Source organism: Pieris napi, chromosome 24 (genome assembly GCF_905475465.1).
Source record: "Pieris napi chromosome 24, ilPieNapi1.2, whole genome shotgun sequence".
Lineage (NCBI taxonomy): Eukaryota > Metazoa > Arthropoda > Insecta > Lepidoptera > Pieridae > Pieris > Pieris napi.
This window is the reverse complement of record NC_062257.1, coordinates 3263698-3287178: the sequence shown is the minus strand read 5'-3', so window position 1 is coordinate 3287178 and position 23481 is coordinate 3263698. Positions and strand designations below refer to the sequence as shown.

At 33.3% G+C, this 23481-nt stretch overlaps 1 protein-coding gene across 3 annotated transcripts in view; it reads left to right on the top strand.

The window, feature by feature from the left end:
* The window catches only part of LOC125061829 (diuretic hormone 45), an 85159-nt gene extending 68491 nt beyond the window's left edge, over nt 1-16668 (top strand). The window contains exons 3-6 of one of the 3 annotated variants that reach the window (XM_047667443.1): nt 2527-2646; nt 3375-3461; nt 15340-15520; nt 16084-16668. In XM_047667443.1, coding sequence (XP_047523399.1) covers nt 2527-2646; nt 3375-3461; nt 15340-15520; nt 16084-16124 — 429 coding nt within the window. In that variant the 3' untranslated portion in view covers nt 16125-16668. Of the gene's footprint in view, nt 1-2526; nt 2647-3374; nt 3462-6706; nt 6855-7279; nt 7401-9282; nt 9437-10848; nt 11058-15339; nt 15521-16083 lie in introns of those variants that run through there. The other 2 variants (XM_047667444.1, XM_047667445.1) reach the window with 2 other exon arrangements.
* Nucleotides 16669-23481: the final 6813 nt, after the last annotated feature.

Genomic DNA, 23481 nt, shown 5'->3' with positions numbered 1-23481 from the left:
GGAGGTAAATGGAAATCACAATTGGATTGATTAAGTTACATTTATTTAAACGCATAAATACAATCATGTCAATTTTAAATGGAACGCCTCAGAGCGAGGTAACGCCGCATGAGTCATGTTTTTTCGTGCGTGCAGCCGGCTCCATCGAATTATAAGACGTTGTCACGTCAAAAAACTTGCTCCGAATATCAACTTTTATCATTGTACCTGCCAGGTATTTACGCTACGTTCAACCTCCCAGAACCAATATTTGTTCCGCCTCTTTACTCAATGAAAACACTGATGGTGACCTGTCTTCGCACTTTACTCCTTCATTTAATAAACAATTGTTAGTTCTTTATAATTATTTGTTTTTTTCTTCTTCTGTATAGATGTTGTATTGTACTTGTCTTACCGATCTACTGTCATGTTTATTAAATAATAAATAAATAAAAAAAAACATTATTACAATTTTTTACCGGTTTATCAAACAGTATTAGGCGTAACACGAGTGTGTATGAGTGAGTGTGTTGGTGTAATGTGTATGAATGTGTTATACATGTTTTAATTATTATTTTCTGTGTTGGATACATATACAATTATATATAATACTAGCTGACCTGTTTGTCGTGTATATCATTTATAATAAAAAATAGGGGTTGGTCGTAGAGGGGTTGTATATATTTTTTAATTCTGTATCATAAAAAAAAATATTTATCTAAAAATTAAAAAATAAATTAGGGGTGGACTATCCTTAATATTTAGGGGGATGAAAAATATATGTTGTCCAATTCTCAGACATACCCAATATGCACTCAAAATTTCATGAGAATCGGTCAAGCCCTTTCGGAGGAGTTTAAGTACAAACACCGCGACACGAGGATTTTATACATTAGATTTAATTTATCTTCTACCTGTTTCTCTTACAGTAAGTTTGATTTCTAAATAAACAGATCGTATTCTAGTAAAATTAAAAACTTATCATCAACAATAATCAATCTAATAATCTTCTTTGAAGTCGGTTAAAATACGGCCAAGCTATTACCGAGAGTATCAAAAGTGCAATGAATATAAATTTTTGAATCAGGTACGAGGAATCGATTTATCCCGACACTGATTATACTCACGCTATGCTCATTTTGCAAAGTGATAGCTTTTGAAGCGATCATTACAGGTTTTTACTGGAGCTTTTGTTTCAACGACCCAGCTTTAGGTGGGTTCTATCATCTATGGCTGATTCATTCGATTTTTGAGTCGTCAAAAGCCGTATATCAAAATTCAATTTGTGTTTAACAATATGGTGTAGAGAAACCAGGACTCTGATCCTAAGTAAGAACAAAGTCGTAAAGCACATTTTTGACTTCCTTAGATGATGTAATTTTTTTCTCAATTTTTGCAATACCTTTTATCATAAAAAACACGAAGATGTCTTTATTTTTTTATTTTTTTTATGATTCTGGCACGGTTTGTGCATTAGCCAGCGTCAAGTATAAGATTTTTATAATTCGCATTTGAAATTTGCCATCCTCGGCCTAGAACGTATTTCTACGTTCTAAACCTTCACAGTCTCCTTTCTTAGGTAGCATACTCACTGCTTGCCTTAGAAATTCGACCGTGCCCTCCATGTACGGTTTAAGCACTCGCCCGGTACCGCACAACCCCACCAAAGGCCGAGAACAAATTAAATTAAAACTTGCCCTCGAACCGGGAATCGAACCCGGTACCCCTTAATAAGACCGCTAGGCTATGAGGCCCTTGAGGATGTCTTTATTCTACGGAAATTATTTTGTGTACTATGTTAGTAATACTCGTTTACCAATATATACTTTCCTGAAATAGATCGCAACAACCATAAAGATAGTTTTAGTTTAGATTGTAATAACAAATAATCATAAATGTTAAATGTGACAGTTTAAAAACAAATAAAAGTGGTAATAATAAACCTCTGTTTCACTATGGTCATAATATTTCCGCGAAAAGAGTAATCAATTATAACGTTCAAGACATTCGTCTTGAAACTCGTAATTATGTTTAAACAGTGAAACAATGGTAATCCCCTTTGCTCTTCCATCTAATTAGAATTACTGTAATGTACATTTAGTTATTTTTTTAACTATGTATACTAAATACATAACAACAATTATTAAATTGTCAAATAGGAAAAAAATAGCTTTGTATTTGTACTGAGTGTTCTAGTATTTAAAAGTAGTATTCCCCGGGGCAAGCGATATGTCAAAACCAATACATTATTATACGGCAAGTCTAGCCTCTGTATCTTATCGTAAACCAGTTATTATTATTTTATAAAATAGTCATTATTTTTAGATTGAATTATGAAAGTAGTATTACCACAGTAATAGGTAATAGGGAAAGGATAATGTTAGATTAAAACTTTTTTTTTGAGAAAACTTTATACTGGTCCTTCGAGCCGGAACTATCGACCAAAGTATACAATTACTTTACATCTTGTCGATACATATCGCTAGTTTTAAGCACTAACAATCTTAATTAAGTACGGTAATAATAAACAAAATGTGTCTTTTACAGATGTTTTGGGCAGTTTGTTGTGTCACGTTGGCCGTGGGCAGTGTATGCACAAGTGCGGCGCCTAGGAGCGAAATTTCACACCCTATCGACTGGACCCAGCTGGAATCAGCACCCGATGATGTAAGGTTTTTACTACCTAGTTATAAGTTTCAGACGAAATACGTCAGAAATGTTTACGAAACAATCTAGTTTTAATAGTAAGATTTGTTCGACCAGGAAAACAGGAAAAAAGTTTTGACTGAAATCTGGTCGTGAAGGCATTGAAACATAGTGTTATTGTGATGTATATGTCATTTGCTGATGAGATATATATGTAATATAAATAAAGCAATACTAATATGATTTATGATTCAATTTAGTAAACTAAAGAAAAAAATCTACTTAACTCGTTAGTAAAAGACTAAAAAAATTTGAAAAATCTTTTTATAAAGAATTTCTTCAGTGAGGACTGTAGAAAGTGGAGATTCGTGGTCTCTGCCTACTCATGAAAAAGACTTGAATGTATACCTGCATAAATCAAATAAGTAAATTTGTTTACTAGAAAGAGTGACGCAGAAATTTGTCTTCTTCATACTAAGACAAAATAAAGGAAAATATATGTCAACACGTAATGAAGAATGATTTATTTCCACTAAAATATGTATAAATTGGAATGTCTCAAAGCAAATAGCTACGTGAACCGAGAATGTCGGACGTGACTTAATATCACTGTTTACATTGTTAACGCCAACTAGCGGCTTATATAGTGCAAAATAAGTAAGAGAAATACCACGCAAAAATTACATTTACAAATTGTAATTGTAATTCTTACGTAATATGAATTGACTGTAATTAATTGTTTTCTTTAGGAAAGCGTTGATTATGCTGTATCACCTGGACGCTATCCTTCAGCCCCCTGGCTCTACCTTCTAGCAGAGGCACCACGTGATTCACAGGTAATTACATTTCATACATATCAGCAGGGTCACCGGATCAAATGTTTAAATCTTTAAAAAAGACACGTAGAGATGTAGCTGTCACTTTGTTAGAGAGAATGCTTTCAATGTCAGCAGGGTTTCCCTCTATTCAGATTTCAATATTAAATTTTCGTATATAGACGACAGCGCTCTGACTACTCATAGTGGTACATAGCGAGTCTATTTATCGAGCAGTAGATAATAACAATAGCTATAAAGGTCTCTGAGTAACGATACAATTGCTTAGTTGAAATTATTATCTAAATTGTAGATCTTTTGTTATCATATCGTAATTGTTAATTAAGATTTATAATCGCCTAGAGTTTCTCAATATAATGTTATAATACAATTCTCCTCAATAAATCAGCTTTAAAAATAAAGAGTTATTTAGTCATCTGTCTAAAAAATAGGTTTAAAAAAAAAGCGTTATGGAGTAAAACTTGTAAAAAAAATTATCGAAGTAAATTCACAGATTAGTGAAAACAATGCTTGATGTCTTGTCTAATTATAATATGGTCGAAATATATTAATTTGTTATTTAAGACTGGAGCGACGCCATCTTGAATAGAGAAGCGTTTTGGCGGGTTCTTGAATTTATGAATTAAAATTTAACAGATTTGAAAATAAATTGTATAGGTTCTATAATCTCATCATCATATTATACAAGAAATATGTCATCACAAATTTTACACACACACATCATTTATATTAGAACATTAGCGAGCTAGCAAGGGAAAAAATTAAACAAGCAACTACAAAATAAAAACAAATAATCATTAAATTAAAATAATAATAATAATAACTAAAACTAAATATAAACTTAATCTAAGAACATGATTAACAAGGTAACCGTAAGTTGAAAAAGAAAATATTATAATCTCATTGCATATCTTTAGTAATAGGCTATTATTAGCAGTAAGCCATAATTTTATAAGCAGGAGGTAATTATAGAGTGGGTTTTGATTCCATACTTCAGTATGATAACCTATATTCCAGTAAGGAAACATTTTCTGATATTTTATTATTTTCACTTACATATTACTTCATATTTGTGAAACATATCTGTCGGCTCCACTCTCCAAATAACATTTTCAAATTTGAGAACAAAAATAGTAATAAAACAAAAAGTAACAGTGCTAACTTATTTTGGTTTTGAGCACATTATACTACACAGAACATCAAACGAAACAAAAAAGTGTTTATATGTGGCAACAATATTCTAAACACACAATAAAAGTCAAAAGACAATTTCGAAGTCAGCAAAGAGGTTCTACTTTTACTTTTATACACATACTTTTTTATTTTCATTTGGGGAAATTAGGGATGCATCCGATACCGATACCGATATATCGGCGATACTTTGGGTTTGCCGATATATCGGTATCGGCGATATTTTAATTGCTGATACAACGATACTTTTCAAATTTCGCGCTTTAAAAAAAAGTAATGTAAAAGCGCATCTTGTTTGATCTGGGGCGTGGGAAACGAGGCACGGACTATCTATGCCCCTCACACCCGCTTAGTCCCCGTGTATTCCATTTCGCTAGACACTTTAGTTAGTTTTTAACTGCTATCGCGCGTAGTATTTTTTCAATACCAAATTAAATAAAATACAGAATTACAAAAATCTTATCAATGTTAATTTTAATTATTAACAGTTATTTATTTTAATTTAACTATTACTCTTAATTCTTAATTTTATTTACTAAACCTTTAATGTTATTCAAAGTTTGTAACTGTTTATATTTTATAATAAAAATTAAAAACTTTAACCAGACTTGATATATTTTACCTTAATTTAATTTGAATTCAATAAGCATTAGTATCGGTATCGGTATCGGAATCGGCGATATTTCTATAAGAGTATCGGTATCGGTATCGTATCGGCAAAAAGGCGTATCGATGCATCCCTAGGGGAAATGCATTGTGCATATCCTACCGCAGCGAGACTGCTTAGTACGCTACGGTTATGTGTTAAACCCAAAGGCGCCACTAACAAGAGCCTTCGACTGCACACAGATACTTCACGTTAAATCAGCACGAACAATCGAATAGTAATGTCTAAACTTGCGCGCTCTTGAGCGTATTAAGCACAAAATATTATTGTTTTGCCTTCCGCTTAAAACACATGTCTTGTATCGTCAAGATGTAGTACTATTTGGAGTATATATTATACAATACTTGACGAAACTATCCAAAAGTTTATGCAAAGCTAATTATACCAACCCTTATCACTTTAGACGGCGGTTATGTATGTAATAGAAACATATATCGTTACAAAACTTACGCATTTTGCTATGATTTAAAAATATACTTAGAAAAGATTAATAGACAACAAAGGGTTTCTGTTAATTTTATAAAAATTACTTAATTGTACAATATTTTTTGTTGAAATTTGGACATGTTTAAGATGTAATTTTTTTCCATGATCCCTTGAATTTTGTATGTGTTATTTTGACACTCAAATTAAACTTATTCCATAAGTTTTTTTAATAGAATGAGCAAACAAGCAAGAGGCTCATCTGATGTTTAGTAATGACCGCCCATGGGCACTCTTAATGCTCGGCCTCGCGAGTGCTTTGTCAGCCTTTTAAGAATTCGTATTCTCTTTTCTTGAAGGACCCTAAGTTCAATTGTTTAGGACGGGCAGGAGGCTCACCTAATGTTAAGTGATACCGCCGCCCATGGACACTCTCAATGCCAGAGGGCTCGCGAGTGCGTTGCCGGCGTTTTAAAAAGTGGTACGCTCTTTTCTTAAAGAGACCCTAAGTCGAATTGGTTCGTTGTTCTATATAGTACTCCTATAAGTCTGATAAAGTACTGCATTTCTTGTCTTCTTGAAACATATATCAATTTTGTCAGTACGTGCGTGAATATTCGATTATTTTAGTTTTAGATTACCATGTCTGATTTAACAACAACTAATCTAGGTCATAGAAAGTGCAACAAAAGAAAGGTGAAATGTACGAAATGGCGCGATTCATTTGTTTGTGGTCTGCCAACATAGACTTGACAGATGCGCATCGTCTGTTTGACCAATCACAATTAAACGCGCCATTTCGTCTTTTGTTTTTTCATTCGCGTTTTGACGAACCGTTGTTCACAAACAAGTAACGTACATGAAACTCTACAAAGTTTTAGTGTCTAATGTGATAATATTATCTATTTTATTTCAAAGAATAAGTTAGAAGCTCGGTAAAATGTGTAATAAGTAGTGTGTGAAGGTGAATAATGGATTGTCGCGGTCTCGGCGCACGGTGTACGTTTCTGTGAACCCCGCGGTGGAGTTGCTCCAGCGTGGGGCATACAACAACTATATGGAACGGCAGGTGCATGCTAATCGGGACTTTTTGAACTGCATCGGGAAAAGGGGTAAGTTATATATTCTCTATTATTTATGGACACATCTCTTTGCTTTTATTTCTGAACAAGAATTCGATTACGTAATGTTTTTTCGTCTTCGACTTTGGTTATAAATTCGATGATCTTTTTCGGGTTGAGAATGGTTTCCAATTTAAAATTAACTATCGATGAACGATTTAATGACGTTAAGTATGGTATATACAAAAGCTTTTTAAAAGCAAACTCTTAAAGTGTGTCATATGCCATATTAATTTTGTAATGCTATTAAAATTGTATATAAAAATGCAGAAATAAATGCATTTTCCTGTAGCCTTAGGGTCAATTTGCTTCCTTTGTACATACTTTTACAAGTCTCTGTACTTTACAAAACTATCATATTAATCTAACATTTTTATTTTTAGACATGGCAATATTTAAATTACGTTTTTCCACAGACTCATGGTACCCCGATTGCAAGATGGCCGCCTAAATTCTTTCATTAAGACGCAATTACGGTGCCGTCCTGAGATCTCGAAAGAGATAAAATGAATAATGTTTTGTAAATATTATATACATATGACAAATATTTAATAAAAATTATAAAATATTAAGTTTTTTATTCACTTACCTTTGTTTCGCGCGTTAACGTTGGTTTTCTGACAATTGGTGTAACGTTTTTGACATCTTTGGGACCTCTGACGTCACTGACTTGATTCTAATTTCTACGAGAATGTTTTTTGATTATCTCTTAGTGAGATTAGAGGTTAATTCAAAGTAACAATCACGCCATTTTCATGTAATAATATTATTCTCTCAAAAATGAAATTTTGTGTTCAATATACTAATATTATAAAAATAAGGATTTGTATGTTTGTAACTATTAAACTCATAACTACTGGAGCGATTTAAAAAAAAATCGCAATTTTACTGATAAAACAGCCCCGGCCATTATAAAAACGTGTTTCAGGCACAGACAGATTTTCTTACCTATTAGAAAAAAAACGAAACAGTTACAGAAATCTGAGACACCTAAAAGTTTTTTTTTCGGAAAGAGTTGAAGGATGGAATGAAAAAAACTCACTTTAAAATCATAGTAAGCTCAATAGATGTGTACGTATTTTTAAAACAATATTTTCTCATGTGAGCTTTCAAATGCTAGCAAATAAAGTTTTCGGAATTCAAATTATATTAAGTTTTGTAATCTAACATTAGTTAAGTCACACATATTTTAAAAAATAATTCAAAGCGTAATCGAAATGTTAGCAATCATCGCACACTTGAAGCCAATATGAGCCCTTCAGTTATTCCCACACTCATAACACTTAAATTGAAGTGTTTCTTAAATTTAAGAATCGTTAAGTTAGATTTTTGTTAAAGCGTCGCAATCCCACTACCCCTAATTGTAATTTAGTTATAAGCTCATCTTTTAAACGATTAAAGCCAGTTGACACCAAGTTTTGAACAAAGAGTTTCCTTTAACTTACATTTGAACATCCCTCCAACAATCGCCACCAAACTTAACTTACGATTCAACAAATATTAACACTGAATAAATTCAAAACTCTCGTTTAACGTTAATTAATTAATAAAGCTTTTTTATAAATTTGAAGATTAAATACTAATCCTTGGGATTGATTTGCTCCAGTTCAAACAATTTGTAGGACTCAAAACTTGGCGATTTAAAAGAGTGATGGAGGGTTTCTTGCCAGTTCTTCTTGCCCGCTACGCCCTTCACTTGCGAACTGGTAGTACATATATGTACTTGGTTACCTATATAAAAAAAATGTGTGCGTGTACTAGGTGTACACACGTAAGAAGTGAAACTTCTTTATGACCTTATTTTTCGAAAAATGATCTACTATATGCAACTTTACAGAAATTGGTTAAATAAAGTTAAATTAGATAAAGTTTAACAAAAGGCTTTTATTATCATAGACATGAATACAAATACAATTATTTCATTTTAACTTATTACTGTACTACTATGTAGTACTAAGATTATTACAGAATTTCATAAATTGTAATAGAATTATTAGTATTAGTATAGTTATTAGTATAGTATTACTATCATTGTTATCGTTATTATATATTTTTGTTACTAATGGCTTCGAATCTCTTCGGATCAACCGTGGTAGGGACAAGAAAAAGATGGCGCGTAACCGAAAAATGTGACAAATGTGTGTAAATTTTTTTCCAACGCCGATAAAGAAGTTTGACTTCAAAAAGCAACATGGCGCGTAACCTGCTACAAAATTTCTCCCATACGTCGATAAAGAAGTTTCACTTCAAAAGATGGCGCGTAACGGAAAAATGTGACGCGTAACGAAAAAATGTTACACTACATTTTTTTCCAACCGCGATAAAGAAGTTTCACTTCAATAAAGTTATTTTGAGTTTAAGCTTACTTAGTTATTATACACGAGTCAGAAAGTTGGTTCTAATGAGTGTGAATGGAAAGGGTGATGGCAGAGTGAAACGACGGATGCCATCCCTCTCCATCGACCTGCCAATGTCTGTTCTGCGGCAAAAGCTGAGCCTCGAGAAGGAAAGAAAATTCCAGGCTATACGGGCGGCAGCCAACAGAGACTACCTCAACGACATCGGAAAACGAGGTATTCTAAATAGATTTTATAGTAAAAAGTTTTTTTTTTTTTATAGAACAGGGGAGGCAAACGGGCAGGAGGCTCATCTGATGTTAAGTGATACCGCCGCCCATGGACACTCTCAATGCCAAAGGGCTCGCGAGTGCGTTGCCGGCCTTTCAGGAAGTGGTACGCTCTTTTCTTGAAGGAAGTGTAGTGTTGGGGGCAGTAGGAGTACTGGGATCTTAGCGGTTACAAAGTGATGTTTCCAGGCATTTTACATATTGAAAATCTGTGGAGGATGTTAGACAAAATCCCCGTGAAAATATAATAGTAAATTGACTGGGTAATATTTTTGCGTTAAAGAAAGGTTTCGAATATATTATCCTCCAATTCCTCATTACCTAAGTTCTGGACAATTGTATAACAAAGTTCCGTAAATCATTGGACAATATACATAAATAAGCAGGTGATCCAGCCTATTTTATAAATATATAATACATATATTGGATCTGGAAATTATTCAGCCTCCAGCATGCGACTTTCATCACTTAGGTCGTTGGTTCGATCCCCGGCTGTGCACCAATGGACTTCCTTTCTATGTGCGCATTTAACATTCGGTGACGGAAATCATCGTGAGGAAACCACCATGTCCCAAATCAATAAATCATGTGTCAAGGCTGCTTGATCCATTGGCCCAGATCTAACAGCGTATATCTCTGATCTTGATCTTTTTAAGAAACAAAACAGACTGTTTATTTTCAATTTTTACAGTTACAATATACAGTTTGAATATGTTATATTTTTTTCGTTCGTCGTTATTCTAACTTCCTTCAGTACCATCGAAACATCTTCTTTTGCCTCCTTCAGCCTTTTCCAACTTATTTCTCTTTTATATTTAACTTATAATGATCAATCCAATTTTTTTTTTGTTCCTGATAAGTTTCTTTTTCTAAACAAATAAATGTAATACATGTGTTTTTGCACTTCTTGCCTTTCTTAGGTAATTTAATACTTTTTTTTTCTCACAGTGGTTGCCTGGAAGAGATCGCTCGAAAGCGATAAGGCCGCCAGTTGCTCTCCTTTTTATTTAATTATGTCAATTGTACTATATTAATGTATATGCAACGAAGTGTTAATAAATAAATATATATGTTTTTTTGTTTGTGTAAGTAATAGTTGTTAACTATGTTATTTGTGTATGTTTTTATGTGTTTCGTTTTTGGCTTTTGTGTATAATGTAATTGATTTGATATTGATAAGCTATAGGCATAAGCAAACTAGTAAATACATAAATGTCGGTTTCCATCCGCTTCCTGCTACCACTTCTTTATCTTCTATCACCTTTTGGGCACCTCCTTCTCTTCCCATATAGTTATCTTTAAAGTCCATTTTTTTTCTGTGTAACAGTTTCATTGTTATAATAATGTTCTATTTTACAGGTATCCTATGGAATGCAGCATTTGATTCGGAGAAATATTAAAGAGTTTAATAGTGCTAATAAGCAAATATTCCGAAAAAGTTTATGTATTATATAATAATTATGATCTCATTAGACTTAGATGTTTTACGTACATTGTATAAGTTTTCAATAGTAATAGAATATAGTTATATGTAAATGTTTTAAAATATATATATGAAATAGATGATGTTTTATTTCTGGACGATCCTGAATCGTTTATTAAAAATCAAATATATAGTATTTACAATTTTCTTAATCTACATAGTAATCAATTTCTGAACGATTATTTTTTCATATTGACATTTGTCATATTGAGTCCCTTAGGTGGGGCAACACATCCACCAAAATGGGTGTATGTATGTCCATGGGTAAATCCCTATATTATAAAAGTAAGGAACAAAAGGTTGCTCCACACTGTCCTGCGATTCTGTAACTCACTTTTTGAACTCACACAGCGGTATTCGCATCGGCGGTCGCTCTCAAATCAGTCGTGAAGCAGTCATTTTATGATTTGGCATTCTGAAAAGGTTGGAGCTTGTAGTTTATTGTTTATCAGAATGCCAAATCATAAAATGACTGCTTCACGACTGATTTGAGAGCGACCGCCGATGCGAAAACCGCTGTGTGAGTTCGAAAAGTGAGTTACAGAATCGCAGGGCTGGGTAACGTAAGGGTACGAAACTGTAAGTTTAAACCTCGAAAATATATAATATGCGTGCGAACTTTATACTATTTATAATTTAACTTTGGGATAAATAAGACATTTCTATTGTTTAGTTAAATAAACAATACTCAAACCCATATTATAGGTTTAATTTGTTTATTGGTTAAAATCTGTGCATAAAAAACACGCTTTCATAAAAAAATATGTATGATTAGACTTTCAATGATCAAAAACTGGCACAAGATGGCCAATAATACACGGCGACTTTAATATAAGTTCCACACTGTCATCGCGTGGTACAAAATCTGCTAATCAAAGTAAAGTTACAATTACAGCTACAGGTTTTTTTATAGAACAGGGGGCAAACGGGCAGGAGGCTCATCTGTTAATGGGCGGTTGACCATGAACACTGCTAGAACGCGAGTACATTGCCGGCTTGCATAATACAATTATTAGTTGTACATTGCTGTTTTATAGTGGTACATTTTACCAATTCTTAAAAGGCCGGCAACGCACTCGCGTTAATAAAAAAAAAATATGGATATCGAACTGCCGATCTGGCTAAGACAAAATATTTTACTTTAAAAACTATAAAAGTCTACTATTTTATCTAAAGCGATCCGTCATTTTTATTTTATTTATGCTCTCAAACAACCCGGACAATTAAACAATTATGAAATACATATATAAGAACTATGATTTATACGTACAAATGACAAGAGAACTTAGGAATCAGCCGCAGCGCTAACTCGAAGAAGTCACATAGCGCCATGCGTCCTTGAAGGCTTAATTTGATAGGAGATGCGTATTTAAAACTGAACTCTACTGTCTCTTTTCATTACAGCATAAACACAATTTGACAGAAAGGGACAAGGGTCTAGTACGAAGTCAAAAATCATTTATTCATATAGGTAACACAATGTTCACGTATGAACGTCAAAAAAGAAATATACATTAAATGCTTCTAATTTTACATTTACTGCCAGTTCTCATATCAAGGGCGTAGAACGGAAGAGAAGAACTGGCAATAAACAAACAGTAAATGAACAAAAATAATTTTGTATCATTAACGAAACTAATTTACATATGTTTCTACAATATTCTTAACGTTATAATAATAATTAATGGGTAAATAGAAAACTAACACCATTTTAAAAAGTTCGGTTCCTGTGGCAGTGTACCTTTATTCGCTGTATTGCGACACTTATTCGTTGAGCGAGGAAGGCGCCAGCTCTGGGGTCCCCGGTGCAACCAAGCGCATACTTAAATCATTAATTAACTGTGAACTTGGACCCTACGGCAAGTCTACTATAAAAATTAAAACTAAGTCAAAAGTCTAAAGTCAAAAATCATTGATTCATGTAGGTAACACAATGTACACTTAATGTACCTATATTTCTTTTTTTGACGTTATCAAAAAAAGAAATATAGGTACATTAAATGCTTCTAATTTTACATTTACTGCCAGTTCTCAAATCAAGGGCGTAGAACGGAAGAGAAGAACTGGCAATAAACTCTCCGCCACTCTTTTTAATCGCCAAGTTTATTGTTTTACACAACGTTTGTAAGGAGATGCATCCATTACACCATGTTCCACATGACATCTTTGTTTTGTTCAAGTTTATCGTCCATCGTCAATATATCCAAAGCATGTAATAACTGATGACGATTGGTCCTCCGCGGAATCTGCGATTTCCAATAGCATGTATTTTAATATAGTTCTCTCAGTACTGCCACCATCGCGCGGTACAACATGAGTACGAGGTCGGTTCCGTCGCTGGCTTTTTACTATTACTCCGATGCTATACCTACTGACATCTTCTCTAATTAGCCATATCGATACGAACTTTAATTTACTTTTTTTTTAAGACAATTCACACCAATTGACCTAATCCCATGCTAAGCTGGTGAAGCTTGTGTTATGGGTACTAGGCAACGGATATAGATACATATAATAGATAGATAGACATATAAATACATATTTAAACACCCAAGACCTAAGCACAACACCAAATGCTCATCACATCGATGTTCGTCTCAGCCGGGGATCGAACCCGGGACCCATAGATTTGCAGTCAGGGGTACTAACCACAAGACCAATGAGTCGTCAAACACACTGTATCTGATATAGATTAGTTAGATTTTACATAGTTTAGATCACTCATCATATGTACTATTTCTTCGATTATGACGTAGGACAAAAAATGTTCCGTGCAGATAAAACTTTTAAACAAATATATTCAAAGCGCAATTGTCGATACGATAGCGTCTGAATCGCACTAACGATTTCCTTTTCCTACTTTCATGATAGATTTTTAAATCTGCCCTGCGATTCTGTAACTCACTTCACGAACTCACACAGCGGTTTTCGCATCGGCGGTCGCTCTCAAATCAGTCGTGAAGCAGTCATTTTATGATTTGGCATTCTGAAAAGGTGGGAGCTTGTACTTTATTGTTTATCAGAATGCCAAATCATAAAATGACTGCTTCACGACTGATTTGAGAGAGACCGCCGATGCGAAAACCGCTGTGTGAGTTCGTGAAGTGAGTTACAGAATCGCAGGGCAGATTTCTATTTTAACCGGAATTTGTAAATTTGTAATTTCTTTGTATATTACTGATGTGTATGTGTGTAACATATTCTCGTATATTATGAATATGATTTTGTCCCATTCGGTGTCGAGACCCTTGGTCGTTGGGGTACTAGCGCTATAAGGTTTTTTAAGGAAATAGCTAAAAGGTTAGTCGACATCACAGGAGACCGAAGAGTTGGCAGCTACCTCGGACAAAGATTTAGTCTAGCTATTCAAAGGGGGAACGGTGCCAGTATCTTCGGAACCTTGCTTTAGGACTCCTTTTAATAATATATTTTATTTATTATAGTATATTTTTAAGGTTCTTTACGTTTCTTAATTAATGTTTGATAATACTATAATAGGTAATTGATTAAATATTTCTCGGATTTATATTAATAGTTTCTTAAAGTTGCTATGGGAAGTTAAATTTAATTAAAAAATACTAAGTTTCTTAAACTGCACGGATTCCTTCCTAAAAATGTATTATTAACAAAAGGTTTTATTATAAGAGCAGTGTTGGCCTAGTGTCTTCAGCGTGCGACTCTCATCCCTGAGGTCGTGAGTTCAAAACCCAGCTATTGGAGCTAACTTGCTCCAAGGAAAGCATGATGAGGAAACCGGTCAATCTTAGACCAAACAAGTCGTCATATAACACAGAGGCTGATCACCTGATAAAGAACATTATTGAATCGCTAAATATATAGTAAAATTATTATTATAAATTTTATATTATATTAGATGACCCGGCAAACGTTGTTTTGCCATGTATATTATTTCTAGAAAATATTTTTTAGTTCAATAAAAATAACTATCTACAATAATAAAAAATAGGGGCTGATTGTAGAGGGGTGAAAATTACACAACTTATCACTTAGGGGTTTGAAAAATACTCGTAGATAGTAGCCGATTCTCAGACTTACTGAATATGCATAAAAAATTTCATAAGAATCTGTCGAGTCGTTTCAGTGGGAACGAACATTGTTACACGAGAACCTTATATATATTAGATTATCTATAAACCTTATATTATTCATGGGGATATTTCCGGAGTAGTTGTAGCTCGGGCCCGGCGGGAGTCACCAAGTTCATCAGACCTAGTTTTAGTAAATAAGGTGACATTTTAGGAAAAGAGAGATTGGACAATCACCTGCTGGCTAGATTCTCTTGTCTGCCACATCGCGTGCCTGATAGGCCACTATGGGGTTCCTATGTATTCAAAATATTATTGCAGAGGCTGATTCGAGACTTCAACATTCGACCGAAACGCAAAATGCCCTCGCTGTCCATCAACAACCCCATGGAGGTGCTGCGTCAGAGACTGCTGCTAGAAGTTGCCAGAAAGCAGATGCGCGAAGCAAACCAGAGACAAGCGGTGGCAAACAGAGTGTTCTTGCAGAATGTTGGAAAACGAGGTATGTAATTTATTTATTAATTACTAGCTGGCCTGGCGAACATCGTACCGCCTAACAGTCCATTTTTTTTTTTTAAATACTAATTCTGCTAATCGGGACACCGGTCTAGCTAAGATAAAAAAAAGAAAGTTGATAAGACAACAAATACATTATGTCAAAAAATAAAAATTTACCTTCCCGGAACCCCTCCACTAACACTTGAACTTTATGATATAGTATTAAAGTTCAAATTGACTTTTAAGTATTATTACGAATATTATGTATGGGAATATAGAAAAGTGTTGTTTTTAGACTTTTTCACTCAATTTTTTTAATTTTTCTCTCCGTAAGAACCATCCTGGTACTTCAAAGATAATTTGAAAAAAAAAATTGGCCAAATCGGTCATGCCGTTTTCATGTTATGTCGTAACAACGGAAAACGGGTTTCATTTTTATATATATAGATTTAGTGTTTATGCATTTATTTATAACTTTGTTTATAATTTTTGTTTAAAGAACGAAAGAAAAAACTTTATTAAACGTAATATATTGGGTTGTTTATTACTTATATATTGTTTTTATAGGTCTTTGGATGAACTCAGTATCGTCGCGCTATGGCATCTAAGGAACTACGACTCAACCTTCTTCCTTTTCTCTATTTCTAAAGAAGCTAAACAGTCCAAGGTACCTTTTCTTTGAAAAAATAAAATTTATTTTCTTGTAAACAGGAAATAAACGCTGAATACTAAGATTTGTCTTCCTTATTGTTAGCCTAAGCTCACTGACGTATTAACGGCCCGTAATTTAATCGCTACTTGAACTGATATCAAAAAGTAACATCTGTCAGAAATCTGAATACACACAGTAAGTGAAAGATAAGTCAAAGCTATCAAAGACAACTCAAAAAGTTTTATTAAAAGAAATATTATCTGTTTCTGTTATTATTATTTAGGAAACAATTTTTTTTTTCTTTATATACGTTGCTTATGATTCTAATATCTTTTTCTCTCATTCCTGTTGGCCAAATGTAAAACAGAAATACATCGGAAAGGTTTTATTTGATTTCAATATGAAACCGAACTAAAAACTAATGTATCCCCCCCCCCCATACATTAGTAGGGGGAGTTTGAACGAAAACTTGTGGAAATGTGAAATGAAAACTGAAAACAATGGATACAATGAACAATGTCTCGGTTGTAATTTGTCGGATAACCCTCCAATCGATTGAGGCTTTCTGAAATGCGATTATAAAAAGTTAAAACCTTTAAACGCCCGTTAAAACCTTTGTGCAAACTGCATTCCATATTTAACGAAACACTGTCGACGCCCTGATAAAGTAGACATTAAACGACAGATACTCCGCAAAGACTTACCGCTAAGTATAACTCCCAAATGTCAAAAACGTATTAGATTTGTCATGGGAGAGACACTAAGCGCGTCTCGACTCTATCCCCAAGGCAAGCGTTAATATGTCAGTGAACTTGGGTTTTAGAAAAATATATTTTTTCGTAGTCATAGAATAGTTTTAAAGGCGTGATTGTTAACCAGCTCAACAATCGCGTATAATAGAGTTTTTTGTACGTTTATTTGCGAATTTCATTATTGCTATGTGCCAAACAGTATTAATAAGTATTTAAAAGATGGCCCTAAACATATTGTGCTGAAATTAAGCGAACTTTTGTTATAACTTCAGCGATTGTTACCACGAACAGTAGCTGTGGAAACATACTTGAATTTTTAATTTAAAAACAGCTTCACGGACTTACTGCAATACTGAGTTTTGGTTGAAAATTCGCGGCAAAAGATTTCTTAAATATTTATGAATGTTTTTTGCGATAATAAATTATTTATGGTTTCAATTATTTTGCTATGACTATTGTATATCTCGTAATGCGCTATGTATGTCTCAATAAGCACAAGTGTTAGGGTGGAGTCCGTGCTACGGGTATCTAAAGACCGAAAACCAAAACTGTTAACTACCATCGGATCAGAAATTCAATAAAAATTGATTAAATTAAACTCAACTCAACTAAAATCTAAATTTCGTTGCAGAACTACAAAGTACATCTCAAGTGCCCAAAAATATTTATTTAATTCTTAACATTATTCTTATTTTTTATTTACTATACTTTTACACAAGTAAATAACTTAATTATAAGTATATATTTTGTTTAAAAACAATATGGCCTATTGACAAGTACCCGCGCGATCTAATTATAGTTTCCAAAAACTCAACAAACAAATGGTCACTAAGTTTATTAGGAAATTAAACATATACCTACAAATTAAATAATCTTACTGTAAACACGCAAAACTATAAACTTAGTAGGTGAAATCTTTGAGAGGTAATTAATATTGTGTATGTGTCCCTTCTAATAAATAAATGCCCACGTGATATAACTTTGAACGTTTTACATAAAGCAATATCAACAGAAATGTGGTGTTCCTTGCAATAATATAGCATTATTAAAGTATTACATTTGATGAAAGATTTGATATTGACCCCAAGAACTAGCGAACTCTCCTCTTCCAGTCTTCCCTGTGATGACTTCCAATTGTTTAAAGTAAGACTTACTTTGAACTATGACCAAACGGAAATCCTGCTAGATATATTAAAATAATTTTCACATATGTTCTCAGGCGTGTGCCTGACACATACCCTCTCCCACTATCAACATACACACACTCACCTACACATACACACACGCCCATACAACTTTATTTGTGCTATTTTGTACTAACTTCTAATTAGTTGACTGTTTTGTTTTTCTCTCTTTAATTAAAACGTTAATTTGTTTGCCTACCCATATATGTATGTACTTTTTGTAAACACTCAATATGACTTTGCTGTGGAATGGAAGCCTGGTTAACCATATCACAGGTTCTTGCCTAGTTTGGAAACCAGTCTCCCAATGCCTTTTCAACATCTTATAAGAAAATAAAAATTATTCTTAATTCTTCTTCTTCTTATTCTTAAGAGTGTACTTGTCTCTCAAATCCCGGCAAAACTCACCAAAAATGGGTGATGACTAGGCTTGTTTGCCTATAAATAAAAGGCCTACCTTTTGGGACCGGTCTTTGGATACTCGTTATGTATATGTAGATATGTATTGCTGTCTCCTATATAGATAAGTGCAGAGTAGATGTTAAACATATTTTTTACTCTCAATTCGATCTCATAGCTTATTAGACAAATTGTGAGTTGAGTATCAATAAAACGTTAAATTGTTTCTTTTGTTTTATTTATTCCCGAATATAAACAACATTTAATTTTGTTATCGCAGGATTTAATAAAAATAATAAAATAAAAAAGCCTTTTTATTTCTTAAAAGAACCGAGTAAACTTAATACTATTTACACAAATATATTTTTAAGAAAGTAAATTAAACAATTATTATTATTTTTATTTTTGAAGTTATACTTCTTTAGGCGCGTTATGAAAAATTCATGAGAGTGAAATTTTACGATGCGCGCGCACCTGAGACACAAAGTTGTCAGTGTGATTATAGCGTGCGCGAGCGAGATGGGAATAAGACAACCTACAAGTAAAAAGAAATAGAATATGCGTGAAGTTAGCAGCTATGCCAAGAATTTTGAATGAACATAATGACATTTACCTTTTAAACAAATAAAGGAGTTTTTATTATTTTTTCAAAGAAATTTAGCAATGCTTTTTCACAAAGACCTATGTTACTTAGTTAAAAGGTAATGAAACATACGTAGTTATTAAATTGAATGAATAATATAATAAAATAATAAATAATAATAATTATTAATATGAATTAATATTTGAATAATATACTAAATATTAAATATTATTAAATTATTAACGTTAAATACTTGTTATTAATTATTTATTATTTTAAAAAAATAAAGAAAACCAAAGAAGTATAACTTCTTACGCGCGTACATAAGTACACGCACCCTTTTTTTCCTAATTTTTGTATCTATTTCCCAATTATTATTTTGCAAGTACCCTTCCGCAGGTGTAGGCCTCCAGGGATCTCCATGTCGCTCGATTTTGGGTGAGCTGTATCCAGCTCGAGCCAGCCGTTTGAGCAATAGCATCCGCCCATCTCGTGAGCGGTCTTCCTCTGTTTCGTTTCCCAATAGGGCCCCCACCTGGTCACCCTGATGGTCCATCGACCGTCAGAGAGTCTTGCTACATGACCTGCCCATCTCCATTTAAGCTTTAGAGCATAGCTTAGGGCATCAGTAGCTTTAGTAACGCTTCTTATTTTTGAGTGTGTGTGAGGAAACATTATTAGAAAACAACTGAAACATTCTGTCTTGTCAGCATGCAATGGAAATAAGCATCTTAAAGAGAAGAAAACAAAATAGACATTCCTAATAAAACAAAATTTACAGATGCTTTAAGGCTTAGATGGAAATGGGCAGGTCATATTTCTAGAGCACGGGATAAAAGATGGACACTCAAAATAACTGGAAACCTACTGAAAAGAGATGTATACGTAAAGGAACGAAAGGTGGATAGATGACCATATAGAAGTAACGAGGAAAAACTGGATGAATGTTGCTCAAGACAAAGAGAAATGGGAAAATATGGAGGAGGCATTTTTTTTTTTGACAAATTCACACCAATTGACCTAGTCCCATGCTAAGCTGGTGAAGCTTGTGTTATGGGTATTAGGCAACGGATATACATACATATCATAAATAGATAGACATATAAATATATATTTAAACACCCAAGACCTAAGCACAACACCAAATGCTCGTCGTCCTTCGTCTCAGCCGGGGATCGAACCCGGGACCCATGGATTCGCAGTCATTGGTACTAACCACTAGACCAATGTGCCGTCCAATTTACCCATACAAATAACAGAACACTTATAAAAACTAAACGAAAAGGGACAGAAAATTATTGAAGTTATACTTCTTTAGGCGCGTTATGAAAAATTGATGAGAGTGAAATTTTACGATGCGCGCGCACCTGAGACACGACATTATCAGTATGATTGTAGCCGGCGCGAGCGAGATAGGAATAAGACAATCTACAAGTAAAAAGAAATAGAATATGCGTGAAGTTCGTATGCCAAGAATTTTGAATGACCATAATGACATTTTAAACAAATAAAGGAGTTTTAATTATTTTTTCAAAGAAATTTAGCAATGCTTTTTCACAAAGACCTATTGTTACTTAGTTTAAAGGTTATGAAACATACCTAGTTATTAAATTGAATGAATAATATAATAAAATAATAAATAATAATGATAATTATTATTAATATTAATTAATAATTGAATTATATACTAAATATTAAATATTATTAAATTATTAACGTTAAATATTTATTATTAACTATTTAATATTTAAAAAAAATAAAGAAAGCCAAAGAAGTATAACTTCTTACGCGCGTACAATGTACATAAGTACACGCACCCTTTTTTTTAGTTAAACCGCTGTGATAGTTTTTTATGGATAAGGAGTTTCTGAGTGACAAACGATGTAAATTCTAGTAAAATATCGTTTTATTACTAGTTTATTTTTTTATCAAAACTTTCAAAATTTGCTAACTGACTTCGTTAAGTACTTCCAAAGCGTTCCAGCGCTCAACAATTTGGTCCCACTTAAACTTAAATTCGCTCAAAGTGGACCCAACCACTTCGAACGTTCTGGAAATCTCTGTCCTAAATATTATGCAATTTCTAGGAACCAATATCAAGATAGAGCTATTACACAAAATTTAATTATATTCAGTTGAAATGCGTCAAAGAGAGACTCATAAATGCGTGATGCATTATTCGTGCTTATTAATAAGACTCTATAATAAAAAATCGGTTGTCTGTAAAGTCGGTTTACTGACGATAGTTGAACGTGACAACGTCATAAGAAAATGCTGATGGAAACAGAAGAAAATTTCAATTTTATTTGTTTGATGGATATTTTGTATCGATATAGAGAAGGTAAATGGAAATCACAATTGAATTGATCAAGTTACATTTATTTGTACGCATAAATACAATTATGTCATTTTTTTAACGAACGAATGCTGCCAAACGGATGCCGATTGTCCCTCTTTGTCGCTCGTTTCGAGCTCTCGCTTGCACTTCAAGCCTTAAATGTAACGCCTCAGAGCGAGGTAACGCCACATGCGTCAGGTTTTTTCGTGCGTGCAGCCGGCTCCATCGAATTATAAGACGTTGTCACGTCAAAAAAGGATGTTTAGTTAAAATGAGTGCACTACACTAGGATTCCCTGTGTCAGTCTCTTCCATTTAACATATTAACTGATACTGGACATAATAAATTCTACATGACACATTTTATAATTAAACTATATGACAGAATATGATTTTGTCCCATTCGGTGTCGAGACCCTTGGTCCGTGGGGTCCTAGCGCTTTAAGGCTTTTTAAAGTAATACCATAAAGGTTAGTGAACATCACAGGAGACCGAAGATCTGGCAGCTACCTCGGACAAAGAATTAGTCTAGCTATTCAAAGAGGGAACGAGTATCTTCGGAACCTTGCCTAAAGGGACTCCTTTTAATAATATATTTTAGTTTATGTTAAGGTTAGTTATTTATTTCAATGTATAATGTATAGAATTTTTAAATATATATTTTTACCGTTAAATTTCATTTGTATAGAGCTATTAAAATCGTGAAGTTAAAAAAAAACTATTTTTGCACAAGAAGAATATTTTCCGATTCCGCATAAGACAGGAGAACATGTTGACGATTGCTAATGTATAAACTTTGAATCGTTAGTGAATAAAAATTTACGATATTTATAACCAATGCTAAATATTTCCAAAATAGTAAAAAATATACAGTATTAACAATTTCTCTTTTTACCTTAAAATATAATAATAAAAATATATTATTAAAAGGAGTCCCTTTAGTCAAGGTTCCGAAAATACTGGCAGCGTTCCCCCTTTGAATCGCCAGACTAATTCTTTGTCCGAGGTAGCTGCCAGCTCTTCGGTCTCCTGCGATGTCGACTAACCTTTTTGCTATTTCTTTAAAAAGCCTTAAAGCGCTAGAACCCCAATATTTGATATTAAAAGACATTCTGTGATCACATTATCGCAGTCAATTTTGATTTCGACTTCCAGTCACGGCAAGGGAACCCCCGATGGGAATAGTGAAGCTTCACTGAAGGTCAAATAGTATACCTAGTTTTAATATGCGATTTGCTAATATACCCTCAGTTACTCGCTCTTGCAGTGAAGAAATACATCGTGAGAAGACCATGCGTTAGACCTAAATATCGACGTTGTGGGCCATAGAAGCCTCATCATCTTCTTCTCTATTAAGAAAATCAGTTACAGACAACTGAGGAAGAAGCAGCGCCACTGGATTTTTCATATACACGAAAGCGGTGGCGGTTTTTTGTATGGATATGTTCAAATAAAACACTTTGTTTGAAGCATCTGACTTTAATGGTTTTGAGCTGATAACTATCATAATTAAAATATGTAAATTAGACTTTTTCTCTATCTAAATGTAGGATCTTTTCTTTAAAAAAATATATATTTTAATGTTAAATTTTTATTTATAACTTTAATATCAATCTTTAATTTGGTAAAAACTAAAATAATAAAAGTTTGAAATAAATTCACAAGATCCAACGTGGGAGAAAATGAGATAGGAAGCATTATAGTGTATAAACTTTTAATTAAGTGTAGTACGAAGTTTTCACTTCAAAAAGTTTCTATAACTAATGATTTGTAAATAAAATTGATAAATAATTTAATTTTATAATTAAACTACTTACTTGACTTACTTATTTAATTTTCATCAAATCTGTTTTTTTATTTCAGAAAATGTTCAAATACACACTAATTTAAAGTTTATACACTGTATAATGCCTCCTATCTCACTCTCTCCCACGCCAAATCCTATTAATTTATGTGTCTGTCTCTTTTTACTGTCGCTTTCTCACTCTCTCCCACGCCAAATCCTATTAATTTATGTGTCTGTCTCTTTTTACTGTCGCTTTTTCCGTTGCATCCGGT